General features: G+C 43.9%; 1 protein-coding gene and 1 long non-coding RNA gene across 4 annotated transcripts in view; one reads left to right on the plus strand and one right to left on the minus strand.

The window, feature by feature from the left end:
- Nucleotides 1–7,998, plus strand: part of PARM1 (prostate androgen-regulated mucin-like protein 1) — a 96,553-nt gene extending 88,555 nt beyond the window's left edge. For all 3 annotated transcript variants that reach the window (XM_015246348.3, XM_072941441.1, XM_072941462.1), the window contains exon 4: nucleotides 7,810–7,998. In XM_015246348.3, the coding sequence (XP_015101834.1) occupies nucleotides 7,810–7,894 (85 nt within the window). In that variant the 3' untranslated portion in view covers nucleotides 7,895–7,998. The remainder of the gene's footprint in view (nucleotides 1–7,809) is intronic.
- On the minus strand, nucleotides 7,915–11,262 carry LOC140686768 (uncharacterized). The gene is made up of 2 exons (XR_012060664.1): nucleotides 10,594–11,262; nucleotides 7,915–8,065 (listed from the first exon to the last, which is right to left on the minus strand). It is a non-coding gene; the product is annotated as an uncharacterized lncRNA (long non-coding RNA).
- Nucleotides 11,263–14,250: the final 2,988 nt, after the last annotated feature.

Raw genomic sequence — 14,250 nt, forward strand, 5'->3', positions numbered from 1 at the left:
CACATCTTTCTGTAACCTAAGCCACTTTGGGATGCGATTTACGAAAAATGAACGGCCCTGAACCTTCCAGGGCTCTTTTCTACTCCTTCCCCACCTACCCCACAACGCCCACCGTCGCCAGCAGCGGTACCGTGTGGAGGGAGGAAGTGGCCTCGGCAATCAGGTTCGACACTGCCCCTTCTACTTATTATTTAGGCGGCCTTGGGCAAATTATAATCTCCCTGATCCTTAATGTCTTCACTTGCAAAAATAAGGCTGCTAATACCTATCTGTCACAGTTGTCCAGAAGATGAGATGAAGTCATGAATGCAGCTCATGGTGGTTAAGGACATGGACCAGAGGGCAAGTTTATTCATCCCTCTGTGTTCAGTGTCTTTGTTTGTGAAATGGGACTAGAATACTGATCCCTAATTCGGGACTGTTTGTGAGGATTAAGTTATGACACAGATAAACATTCAGTGCTGGGGCTGAGGTGGAGGCGATGGAAGAGCTAACTGCTGTCAGCATTGTAATTGTCATCGTGGGCTTCCAGCTTATGCACTCTGTAAAATGATAGCCACCAGCAGCCCCACTCCACAGGCATCAGGGATTCAAAGAAAGGAGGAGAGGAGGAGGAGGAAGAGGATACAGCAGATCAGTTTTTGAATTGTGTATCAATGCGCAGACTTCTGTGTTCCATCTTGGCAGTTTCAATTGTGCTTCTTCTGCATCCATGTTATACATTGACCGATAGAAACTATCTCTGAGAAATCTTTATTCTAGCACTTGTTTGAAACCTTAAAAAAAAGTAAAGTTCCTGCCTGCCTCTAGCAGAAGGGTGTCTTTAATTAGTGATGATAGAAGAATGAGGTAAGTCGGGTTTGTTGTGTTGAAATTGGCTCAAAACTGTTGAGCCACGAGATAATCTCCTGGGCAGGAGACCATATCTGCTGTCACCAGCAGTGTGGATGCTGCTATAATTAGGTGTGCTGGTAACCCAGGCAGATAACGTGGCTGTTCCCCTCACGAAAATAAATGTGATCTTGATGTATAGACACAGTAGAGCCTGGTTCTTAAGACATCTTGTTAGAAGTCATCTGTTTTGCTTCAAGTCTTCTAGCGATCATGTTTTATACAACTGGATTCCTTCTGGTTGTTGTCAGGTTTAAAAAGTAGTCCCATGAAGAGCCAGCCATGAAGTCTAAGATCTTCTAGAGTTTGATAGCTACAGGTTGACTTCTTCAGGTCAGCCTTGGGCATTCTATAGGTCTAGATGGCTGGATTCTCTACTTCAGTGGTTCTCAAACTTCTATGTGCATAAGAATCAATGGGCATGTGTACTACAAACCCACTTTCCTTGGTCTCAGCCCCATAGATTCTGACTCAGTGTGTCAAGATGGGTGATACCAGTGCTGCTGGTCCGAGGACCAGACTTTGAGGAACCCTTCCCTACCCTGCTCTCACCCCCCAACACTCCAAATACGCACTTGGCTCTAAAGCTTCCCAGGTATGATGCCCCATTGTTCCATGCCTTTGTTACTTTGACCATGTGGATCCCTCTGTTGGAGGTAACTGGTTCATTCTTTTTTGTCTGGCTAATTCCAAGTTGTCTAGCTCAAAAGAGATCCTCTCTGGGAACCCCCCACCCCACCACCGTCTCCACCGTTGAGGCTCATGCTGCACGGGCTTCCTTTGTCCCATTCACCTCCGAGTACTGGAATCGTCACATCCTCCTCCAGTGTCCTCCACTAGAAGGACAGAAAGCCGCTGGCAATACCTGACATGTAATAGTTGCTTTATAGACATTTTCTTGATTAGTGGATTCTTCTGGGTCGGAAAGTTTGGGGTGCGGCAGCAGTATTGGTTATTCCAAATCAAGAGAAACTAGGTTTAGAGGAGGAGAAGCCATGAGAATCTGTTAAACCATAGACGTCCTTCTAGTTACCTCGTGACTCTGAACTTGTTTACAAATAGGCAGGTGTTCCAGTGTGCAGGCCTTTTCTGTGTTGAATGTCTTCCTGTACAATACTGGCAGATAATTTTTAAATATAAAATAAACAAATTGTAGCTGCCCCTTCAAAGTAAAGGTGATTATTTAGTGACAAAGTTTTAAGTAATGGCTTTTTAAAAGAAACCCAGCCTATGGAAAAAGCACATTGAAAATGAATGTTTGGAAATGTTTCCATCCTTGAGATTTTGGCAGAGAGAAGACAAAACTGATGGGATTCTTGCATTATGATACTCATTCTGCCACTAACTTGCTGTGGTTAACTGTGGGCAACTAAATTCACCACTAGTGGTCACATTTTTCTTAGCTTCAAAATTATGGTTCACAAGGTTAATTTCTTAGTTTTGACTAATGTGCCCTGGTTATGTAAGCTGTTAACATCAAGGGGAGCTGGGTGAAGGACTTACGGGAATTCTTTGTACTATTTTTGGAATTTTTCTGTAAGTCTAAAATCGTCTCAAAATAGAAAGTTTATTTTTTAATTATTATTCAACAGCTACCACACAGCTGTGTTTGCTTCTGCTGCAGTGCCTTTGCACATGCTGTTCTCCCCACCTTGTAGGGTCTGTCTCAGGCATCCACATGGCTCATCTGCATCTGCTTTATATGTCTGCTCAAATGACATCTTGGTGAAACCTTTCCTGATCAGCTCCCATATGGAGCTCCTCATTCCCCTTTCTTGCACTATTTTCCTCCATTGCATTTATTACCATCTGCCATATTATTTTTCATGTCTTATTTGTGTCTGCCCTCACTAGAATGTAAGCTCCCTTAGAACAGAGATTTTGGTCTTTTAGTTCACTGGAGTATCCCCCAAGCCCCAGAATAAGGCCTGATCAATGGCAACTTTTCAATGAATAAATGAAAGAAGCCAGGCAGGGACATGACAATGAGGAAAAGAAAGTCACCATCAGAAACAAGGGAGACAGTGACAGCTGCTCCACACCAGCTTTACTAATGGATGGTAAGAGTCTAAGGCTTAATGACTAATGATTAACGTGCTGCAAGTTTAGCTGTGTTTTCCCAGCACCAAGCCATATCTTAGTCATCTTTATGTCTCTCCTTCTTAGCACATAATAAGCACTAGTGATTGAATGGCAAGACTCACTTGACTTTGGGAGGAGTAGCAATAAACAAAGGTGGAGACTCGACAGAGAACTTGGGTTGACCCTGACAAAGGGGAAGGTGCTTTCCGAAATATGTTGGTTTCACCATTAAAAAAGTAAAACACCTCATTCATTTTCAAAGACAGTTGAGTTCTGTTAAGTACTGATGCTGTAATTATCTTAAAATAGGTACCATTTCACAGTTGTGGGGAAGGCCTCAAACCGCAAATGTCACCACCACGTATACCGTTTGTCACCAACAAGGCATCACCAGTTGGAGCAGAGGCTAGTGGGGAGAGTTGCTTTGTTAGAGCAAAGCCACTTGAGAAGAAAGCAATAAGGGAAGGGCTTCACATCAGTCATTGCCTATTTTATCCCCTCGGGTTCTGCTTTGAGCTAACTAAGCTGTACGACACAGCAGAACATCATTGACAGCACAGTGCCATTGATCTACAGGGACTGTGAGCCTATGCTGAGTGCTTTAAAGCCATGTCATCGCATGGGAGAAACTTAGCTATAATTCTCTTTCTCCTTCCTGTCTATAAGATGAAAATGGTGGCTTTGGCCCTTTCTGTTCTTTAATACAGTATTTTCACTTTGCCACAATTATAGTTCACTGTGAACTGCCACAGTCCATACTAATCCCCGCTGGTATTGACCAAGTATACTCAGTGTTTTACTCTGTGTACTGTTTTTTATGCTACTGGATGTAAGCATTTGTCATCAAGTATTTTTTTTTAAATACCATTGCATTAACAACAACCTATCAGACACTCAGCAAATTGGAAGCAAAGTAAGACATAGTCTGCCCAGGAGGTTTACCATCTAAGGGATCCAAGACACAGCAAATGGAAAACTTAGCTATGCTAGATGGCACCAGTCTTTGTGAAGAAACTGAGTAAACAAAACTGCTTTGACCTGATGATGATGTCATTTGCACACATTGCTATTCGGATTGAAATTAGATGAAGCAGCATTGCAGGACCAAGCCAGCAGACCCCAGTTTTAGTACCAGCTCTACCATTAAATCACAGTGACAGTCTTCCAGCTCCTTTGAGCCAAACTCCATCTTCCTAATCTTTAGAATAGTTTTTTTCACCTCTTTAGACTCTGCAAATACCAATCTGAAAAACTCCCCCATATTCATCTAAAAGATTCCATGATTTAAGAAGTTCTGATCTAGAGAGACAGTTTAAAGTGATCATTAATCATTCTCTCTTTACCCCCCCCCCCCAGCACACACATACAAAGTATGTCTGTCTTGCTCTTTCTAGAGTATTGCAGGATTTACCCAAACCTGGCTTGAATCCCAGCACAGCCCATTCTTCTTGTTGAGGCTTGTTAATCTGTTAAAACAAGGCCTATGGGTTCAGTGCCTTCCCCAGTTTGGTTTATCTATAGCTCTTGCTTTGTTTTCTTCATTTATTAGTATTTTGCTCAGCTCGCTCTTCATTCAAATGAGAAGGCAAAGAAAACCAAAAGGTCCATCTTCTTCCTTCATCTTACGAGTGCTTGTGTAGTGGACACTACATCTCTTATACTACAGCAGATCCAGGTACAGCCCTGATCAAATAGTCTTGCCCACAATAACCATAAGCAGTAAAACCTGATGACGGGAAGATTTTTAATCCTCTAACCCCACTCTGGCATGATAATCATTTTTTAAATTATACTCACTTCTCGCTGAGTAGCCTTCTTTGTTATTTGCAAATCTGCCATGTGCTTGTGTAAGTTTCATTCTAATAAAAATTAAAAAGCAATGTTGGCCAACATTTGTTGTGCATTCACTATGTGCCAGGTCTTTTATACGCATTACCTCATTTAATCCATCCAACAATCCTAAAGCAATTTTTTGTTCATTTGTCTTATAGATGAAAAAGCAGGGGGTTAAAAGTATATTCAAGGACATATATCTATAGGCCCAACTGACATTTTGTGGGAATAAAATTATATGATAGATATAAAAACGATGTGAGAAGTTAAATTACCACACCAAGGTGAGGCAGGAGTGTCCTGTCAATACAGGAACACGTTTATGAGGCTGGCCAGGCTCGCCACAGTAAGTCATGCTGAAATTGAGGCTGAGCTCCAGTCTTGTAATCCCTAGGTTTTTACTTGTTTATTCTATAGCTTCCATTTCTCAACCTTCCTGTTAAAGGATTTGATTGGAACTAGAGGTTTTAAGAGTGGAGGGAGTGTTGGCAGTGAATGGGCAGTGATTAATTTACCAGAACTGGCCTCCACTATTCCTGCTGATCAGAAGATCAGTGGTGTGTTATTTGTGACCTCGATCCTCCTCACACCCACAGAAACGGATGTGGGCCTTTAGGGAAAACAGAGTATATTGTGGGACATCCTCAAGTTCCCAGGTGTATAGACTGGGTCCACTGAGCCAGTCTTCAGGACAGAAATCAGAAATTTGAAGGCTTAAAATCTAAAGCCAGCACATCAAAGGTCTGATGCTTTTCAACAGATCATCTCTTTTCAGATACCTGACAGATGTAAATACACTTCAGAAGAGTGACAGTAATTACTTTAGCAACACACAGAACTATATAGCAAAAAAACAAAAAAAAAAAAGAAAGAAATTGAAGAGAATATCTAACAAATGCTTTTTGTGCCTCTCAAGTTGTGTTTTCATCTTGTTTAATTTTCATATGTAGGTAAGAAAACATTAGGGGAAGTGGGTATGTTTATATCTGTCCTGTATATAGCATACCTGACTCCCTGTGACAAGGTGTAGAAATTCACTAGCCAGTGTGAACCTCAGAGGCACTAGGTGCTCGTTCTATGCTGTTCTCCCAATCCTGCCATGAGTTTTAAGCTTAAAATGACCCTAATCCCTTCCAGAAGGCTCCCATCTCGTGAAAAGATTGGCTTTTCAGGATTTTTTTTCCCCATTACTGTTTTTTTCCAGAAATACTTATTGAGGACTTACTACATGCCAGATCTTCTTCTAGGTGCTAGAGACAGAGCTACGAACAAACACAGCAGGCAAATAATCCACACATTCCATCTAGTTAGGGGAGAGAAGCAATAACAAAATAAATAAGTAAATAATATAGTGTGTTAGAAGGTGGTGTGTACTATGAGAGAAATTAAGCAGGAAGTGCTTTGGGGTGGGAGTTCAAGTTTAAATAGAGTTCTTAAGGAAGGCCTCACTGAGAAGGTGACATCTGTGGAGACTTGAGGGCTAGGAGGGGATGAGCTCTGTGGAGAGCTGGAGGACAGTTGTCCCAAACTGAGGGAACAGTAAGTGCAAAGGCCCTAGGGCAAGAGTGTGTCAGGCATGAGGGGAAAGAGTAGGAGGCCAGTGTAGTTGGATCCAAGAGAGCAAGAAGCACTGGATTAGTAGCCGACGTGCTCAGAAAGTAACAGGGGTCAGACTGGATAAAGAAGATGTGGTATATTTATACAATGGAATACTATTCAGCCATAAAAACCGACAACATAACGCCATTTGCAGCAACATGGATGTCCCTGGAGAATGTCATTCTAAGTCAAGTAAGCCAGAAAGAGAAAGAAAAATACCGTATGAGATCGCTCATATGTGGAATCTTAAAAAAAAAAAAACATAAATACAAAACAGAAACAGACTCACAGAAATAGAATACAAACTTGTGGTTGCCAAGGCGGAGGGGGGTGGGAAGGGACAGACTGGGAGTTCAAAATGTAGAATAGATAAACAAGAGTATGCTGTATAGCACAGGGAAATATATATAGGATCTTGTGGTAGCTCACAGTGAAAAAAAATGTGATAATGAATATATATATGTTCATGTATAACTGAAAAATTGTGCTCTACACTGGAATTTGACACAACATTGTAAAATGACTTTAACTCAATAAAAAAAAGTTAAAAAACAGAAAGTAACAGGGGTCACATCCTATAGGGCTTTGGAAACCATCCTAGTGACTGTGGCTTTACTCTGTGTGAGATGAGGAACTACTCAAGGGTTCTGAACAAAAGAGTAACAATCTGACTTCACTTTCTTATAGAAATAATATTAATTGTGGAACAGGTTCCACAAATGACCCAGCAAAGCCTCATAAAGCCATACTGCCTTTGAGCTAAGGCACTAACCAGACTCGGGGAAGCTGAGCTCCGAGCACTGGATTCAGACCCCAGAAGTGAGGGTTCAACTCATAGCTCAGCTGGGCAAACTTTGGGCATGTCAGTCAACATCCCTGAGCCCTATTTTTCTCATTGGAGAAATCAAAATAAACAGTACCTGGCCCATGGCTCTATTCTGAGGATCCAGCAAATACGGAATATAGAAGAACTTTGCAGATTGTAAAACATTATACAGAGGTCAGGAGAGGTGGTGTAAGCAACAGCCATTCTGCTTGTGTTATTATCATTTCAGGGAAAATCAAGTCCAGGACCTAAGCCAAAATGCCAGGCATGCAGCCTTCTCTTTCCCATTACTTCTTATTAAATAGCCATGGAAACGAAGCCTCTTCCTGCTCCAGCGCTGGAGGTCAGTGAGAGACAAGCACCCCGCTGATCTCACCAGAAGGCGCCAGTCAGGCTCCCAGAGGCTCAGTCGTAACTCAGGGCGTTTGCAGCCTGGGGCCTCCACGCTCAGTGGGGCTGCTGCCCAGAGGTCGTCCTAGTGAAGAACTGTGTCCCCTCTAGCGGGCCCCAGGGCACGAGGCTGCCCACAGATGGGCACCTTCTCCAAATAACCACAACCCTGTCTTCTCCCACCCCAGGCACTCCTCCTACGGAAGGCTCTTGGATGATCACGACTACGGGTCCTGGGGAAACTACAACAACCCTCTGTACGACGACTCCTAACAAAGGAACATGGCACAGGATGAGGAGCAACTGTCTTTATTTATCAGTGCTTATCCAGTAGAATTAATTACAAGAACCTGATGCTCACTGAGCGACAATCTTCAGCCTTGTTGTGTTGGTTTGGTTGTTTTGTTTTCCTCCCTCTCCTCTGGCTGCTACAACTCACCCTTTCTGGTACCAAAAAAAAAAAAAAAAAAATTAAAAGTGAGTGGAGGCTGATTTGCAACTGACATGGGCCAACCTTGAGCCCTCCAGGCTGGACACCACCACGATGGAGGTGTCTGTACCCAGGACAGGACCCACGGCAAGAAGAACTGAGAAGAGGGGTCAGGCTGTGTCATCAGAGGTTACTTTTAGGGGAACTTGCCGTTTGTGGTATTTCACAAACTTTTCTTTGGGAAATTACATTAAATCTCAGTGGGAGGAGTCCGCCCTGCAGGTGAGGATGCAGGATTCCTTTTTAATCTCTCTTCACCTGGTTGTGTCTGACAGGAAGCCTGTTCAGCTCTGCAAGCTGGATCCTAGCTTCTCAGCCGCCTAATTAAGGAAGGAGGAAAACCGAGGTGCCCGAGGGAGTCAGAGTAGCAGGCTGCTGTCAGATTTCAGCGTGCCCTCAACATGTCCTCCCCTCCAGGGCACCTGTCTCTGCTAAGGATGCCCATTCTGGTCAATTGCAGCTGCGACCCCAGCCCACACACCTTTAGGGAGTTGTGGTTCCACAGGAGAAGGCTGTGAGATGAGTTTAGTTATGGAAAAGAAAGAGAGAGATGTGTGGAGTGAGTGTAATGGGGGGCGTGGAGGAGGGTGGGAGAGAAGGGAGGGCCCCATATGCATTGAGCGCCTCATTCGGGGAAGTGGGACTCAGCCCTCAATACCCAGCGGGGACATGCACTGCTTGGAGGAGCCTGTAGAATCCTTGCTTTCGACCCACAGAGCAACTGGTTCACTGCCTTACTGTCTGTTGGATAACGTCTGTAAACTATTTTTTAAAGAAATTTTTTAAGGGCACTAGTCTACCTGCAATTGCTCGGTGAGGCATTTCCATAGGAAACAGACATGGGGATTAATCCATTTATTCTTCCCTTAACCCTGCCTTACTAATCGTGCCCTTTAACAAGTGAACACCCGTCGGTACAGAGACATAAAATCCTGCATCACAAATTTTGAAAAGGAACTGATCATCTTTGCGGGCATCCATTTACGGCTGTGGTTCTCCAGCAGCAGAGAGGACATTTGAAAGTTTCTGGTGATATTTTTGGGTGTCACAACTGACGGGTGCTAGTAGTGAGTGAAGGTCATGGATGTGCTAAACATCCCATGAGGTACAGGATGGCCCATCACAACTAAGAATTATCTGGCCTGAAATGTCAATAGTGCCGAGTTTGAGGAACCCTGATTTATTTCAATGCCCATTGTGACAAAACCAGACCCTCCCAGGTTAGTGAGTTTATTTTTAACTAAATGAAATAATTGGTTGATTATTGGTTATATCTGAAAAGTGTTTCATTTGTTGGCTGATGGGTTGTTTTTGCTATGCATGCTTGCCTTTTGATTTCTATGTATTTTCTAGATAGCTTTATTTCATGGCTATAACTCTGTCCTCTTGTAACACAGAACATTAGTAATTGGCATCTTCTGTCCTGATTTCATGGAGTAGAAAAACATACATTGGCGTCTGTCTCCAAATGTGTTATATGCTCCCACAATATCATAAAGAACTTAAAGTTGCATTATTTTATTTCTAAACTTGGCCCTGTTGCTGTGACTCTGTTTAGTTTCCAGAAACTTGACCTTCAACTCCTCCTGTCACTCACTGTGGAGTAAAGGACTGACATGAAAACGGCTGCTGCCATGCTGTTCTAAACCTTTCTGGTGTCAGAGACACCAGGACCGATGCCACTTTCCGCAACCTACCACTCCCACACTCTGAAGGAAATTATTCCTAAACTCCTTAGGTACCAAAGGGGAATGAGCAATCCCCAGAGTTGTTTTACAGCAGGAGTGAAGACTGAGAAGTAGGCTTCCAGGAATTCTCATATCTGTGATCATCTTTTTTTAAATAAAGGATATTGTCAGAAAAATGGCCAGGAATGACCAAGGGTGCCCCTTCTGACCATGCTTGGCCTGAATAATTGGCCCCCTTCCCGACCTTCACCCCCTTTATAAGCTTTAGGTTTGGCAAAGGACAATTCAATAAAAACAGGACATTCCATATATTTTTTTCTCCCTTGGTCACAAACATGTTGACAAAATGTCCATGAGACACTTTTGCAGAGGTGAGACCTGGATGTTGCTCTGTCATAAGTACTGTGTCAGAGGGACCAGCCTCTCCCCAGGGAATTCCGACCGATTATAAATCATGGACTCAGCAAACATCTTCCTTATCAAAGGCTCCTGTTGTACAAGAGTCCTTGATGGACTGGTCATTCTTATTAACTTCCAGGTCCTTATGGTGAAGAAAGGGACTTGGACCTACAGCAGATGCATTCAGCCAGGTGACAGTTTCCCATAAAAACTCTTAACACTCCTTGTTATGTTAGTATCAAATATCAATGGGTTGAACCTTATTTTGCCAAGTGGCATTTTTTCCTGTTCTTGAGTTGGCCAAGAAATTTAACTGCATTCAAGAAATATTGCTTAACACACACACACACATATACACACATCTGAAATGTATGCTAATAACTGACGTCCTTTACCTCAAGGAGCGAGTCTGTTCAAGTCTACCCGACGGAAACGGCTCCAGGGGATTGAAAACAACCAGACACCATCCAGGGACAGGACTAGTCCTAAAGCGTCAGAGAGAATGTCAGAGCAGGAGGGAGGCCAGCAGCCTCTTCTCGACCATGGATTGCAAATGTTGACAGAGTGGGGCTCAACTTTGTTTACTTTCACCACGGCCCCGACAGAGTCTCCTGCCCTCCCTGGATGTCTGTGTCTTCATTTCTTAGGCAGGCGTGATGCTGTCATATTGACCTCACCCCCTGCTACCTCACAAATGGGTTGTGAGGATTCATGAAATCATGTCTACTATGTTTTCAGTTTCTGGAGAAAAATATTTATAGACATTTTAAGTATTACACAGGTGTACGAGTGATCTCAGTTTCTTGTTTGTTGTTATACTGCTGTGTTGTTTTTACTTAAATCTATAGAACGACAGCTGTATGGTAGCTCCATCAGACAGCTGTTCCAGCTCCGGGCTACCCCCCAGTGCCACTGGCTGACCTCCTGGGACCACAAAGGATGGTTTCCATCCTTGAGTGAAAGGATGGCCCAGGACACAGGTCTCACAGACTATTGAGTTAGGGTAATACATGGACACTTGAGCACTAAGAGCAGTAAACTGGCCTTGACCACCCCAAAGTCTTCTGAGTTCTTTGTGGAGTTGATTTTGGTTTGATGTCATCCGTTTGCCCTTCCTCTTGCTTGCAAGGGTGCATGGTTCAATCCCTCGCATCTGGGAAACGAATTTTGCAACTGGGCCAGATGCTGATTTGCACGTTGATTCACCTTCTTTGCCTTTTACCTCTATTTTGGCAAATGAATGTACCATTTCAACTTTGATTTTAAAGTGCTAGTTGATTTTGGTAATAGCGCTAACTATGAGACCAATGCTAACCAAGAGACCAATGACAGATTGCTTTCTTGGAGTGAGTTAGCCAACCTCATTTAAAGATGGAAAGACGTGCAACTCCTTTGATATTTGCTGTCACTGTATCTACATTTGTTGTAAGACATACTGCATACTAATTATGATTATATCAATTAAAGTTCTTAAAAGCTTGCGTCTGACACCGGTGATTCACATTTTGATATGTTTTGTTATTCAAGCCATTCACTGGATATCCTCAGTACTGCTCATATTAAGTAGCCCTGGCTTGTTCTTAGAGCTAATTTATCCCACATCAATAAATAATATTTTCTGCAGAGTGGGATGCCCCCTCTGATCTTGAAACAGAACTGAAGGATGTCAGAAATGAAGAAACTTCCCAAGCAGTGATTTCATTCTTATGTATACACCATGCCTTATAAAACAGTTGTAAAAGTAAACACTTTGGTTCAATTAATAGGTAGTGATACATAATCAAGTCTTATTGAGGCCATAACGGTACATTTGATACTTGTTTTGTTTGCCTTCAAAAAAGTCAACCTACTCATCCTCTCTGGCAGTTAAATAGCCAGCAATTTCAATCATCCAGAATATAATTTCTCCCCTCCAGAAGCCAACCAAAAACTATTCTGATCCTGAAGAAAACAGCAACAACAAAGCCTATGCATTTTGCAACACAGGAAAGGGGTGGATCCACCTGCAAACTAGAGCAAGCTGGTTTGAGGATGGATTTAAACATGAGGTCAGATTCAGTAAGTTTCGGTACCTGGCTTCCAGCGGCACAACATGGAGGCTTGAATGGATGGAGTAAGGTAGACAAAGAGGACCAAACGTGAAACAGGCCCTTTCCCATCCATCATTCAGTCATTTCCTGAGGACCTGCCGTGGGCATGAAAGCAAGTAACAGCTCCATTATTCCAAGCTGGCTTGAACAGGTTTGGTCAGAAAGCACGCTGAATGTGCATGGAAAGAAAAAGCCTAATAATAATGTGCAGTGTGAACACACTGTGAATTCTTGCGTCCAAGTCCACTTTTCCCTGGTATCGTAGTTTTTCCAAGTCAGGTCATAATCTGTTTCAATTATTTAGTAACCTACCTTGAATCTTTTACTCTCCTAAAATTCAGTGGCACTTATCAATAGCTCATAGCTATATTTCGATTTTCGTCAGAAAGGACTGAGTCATATATGACACTTAAAAGCACTGATCAAATTGGGAAAACCCCTGTAAGAGGTATGATCTTTTCCCCTAAAGGTTGTAGTCTTTGGCAAGTTTAGAATGGACTACATATACTGCCCTAAAACCACATTATCTGTTCCGGTCAGTGAATGTATTGGGTTTCTATTTTAAGCAAGACACTTAATATTTACTATAAAGAAGAAGTAACATATGTTCAGTAGGAACTTTTGGCTCCTGAGGGCAATTGTCTAATGTAATCCTTGCATCACTTCCCTGATCATTACACTCTCGCCATCTTACAGATGGGGAAACTGAGGTTCCAGGACATTCAGTCCATTCATGCATGTACTGCACCCTTCTGCACACTCCACAATGACTTAGGTGGCCCATGCCCTCCGAGTGTGTGCGGTGCAGTAAGTGGCAGAGGTGGGACTCAAACTAGGTCTGTCTGTCACCAGAGCCCTTGGTTGCTTTTCACCCAAGGGACTGGCATCAGATGTAAGTCTAACGCAGCTCTGAAGACTCTTACACCTCCTGGTAAAATGGGATCTTCCAACCCTTGCAAAGTCCCTCTCAGCTATTTTGGGCCATCTCGAGGGTGTCTGGCATGCAGCCCGGAGCAAGCCCAGCCAGGTCCCAGGCACTTGTCCCCCGGCCGGGCACTGCCACCTTTCCGCTAACTCCTGCTGCCCTGCTGGGCTGTGTTCTCTGCCGAGGGGGAGATTGCCTCCCCTTCCCCCTGTTCTGTCATGACGCCGACACAGGCCCCCACTGTTGCCCAGTGTGTTTGTGAGAGCCTCTCTCTCGGTTTCCACTGGCGGCTTCCCCGCTCCCCACAGCAGCCTGGACCAGGGAGGCTGACCTGAAGGTCACTGCCCTCTCTTGCCTGAAGATTCCACTGTGACACAAACTTGTCCTTCCTTAGTGTCATCATAAGAATGCTCATTCTCACATAGCACTTACTACGAGAAAGACACTGTTCTAAACATTTAACGTAAATTAACATCGCTGTGAGGGCGGTATTGCTGATATCTTCATGGTACAGATGAGCAAACTAAGGGCCAAAAGGCTGAGAAACTTGCCCAATGTCGTGCAGCTGGTAAGCAGTGAGGCAGGAGTCACATGTCAACAGCTGATCCCCAGAGTCCATGCTCTTGACCACTTCCAGGGAGCCCTCACTCTGTGCCAGAGGTTCCTGGCACACACATTCACACATTCGGCCAGCCAGCAGACAGGCCCACCCAGGTCTGAACCCAGTGTGGGACAACCTGGGCACCCAGCACAGAAGCAGGATCCCTACCTGAAGAGAAGTTCCTCGAGCAGCCAGAGGGGCTCACTCAGGGCTTCCAGCTGTCCAGACTCGGAGCTGCCTGTAAGCAGATTTGGCACTGCCAGCCGGGGTCCCCCACATGACAGCCACTACAATCAACAGCAGGGGACTCCAGGCTGACCCTCCCCTGTCACCAGACCGACACAGCAGCTGTGGTGACACAGTCCAGACCACTGTCTTGTTCTCCCACTGGCCATATCTCCCTTGGCACTTGGACGGAATTCGCTGCCACAAACAG

Source organism: Vicugna pacos, chromosome 2, assembly GCF_048564905.1.
Source record: "Vicugna pacos chromosome 2, VicPac4, whole genome shotgun sequence".
NCBI classification, from domain to species: domain Eukaryota; kingdom Metazoa; phylum Chordata; class Mammalia; order Artiodactyla; family Camelidae; genus Vicugna; species Vicugna pacos.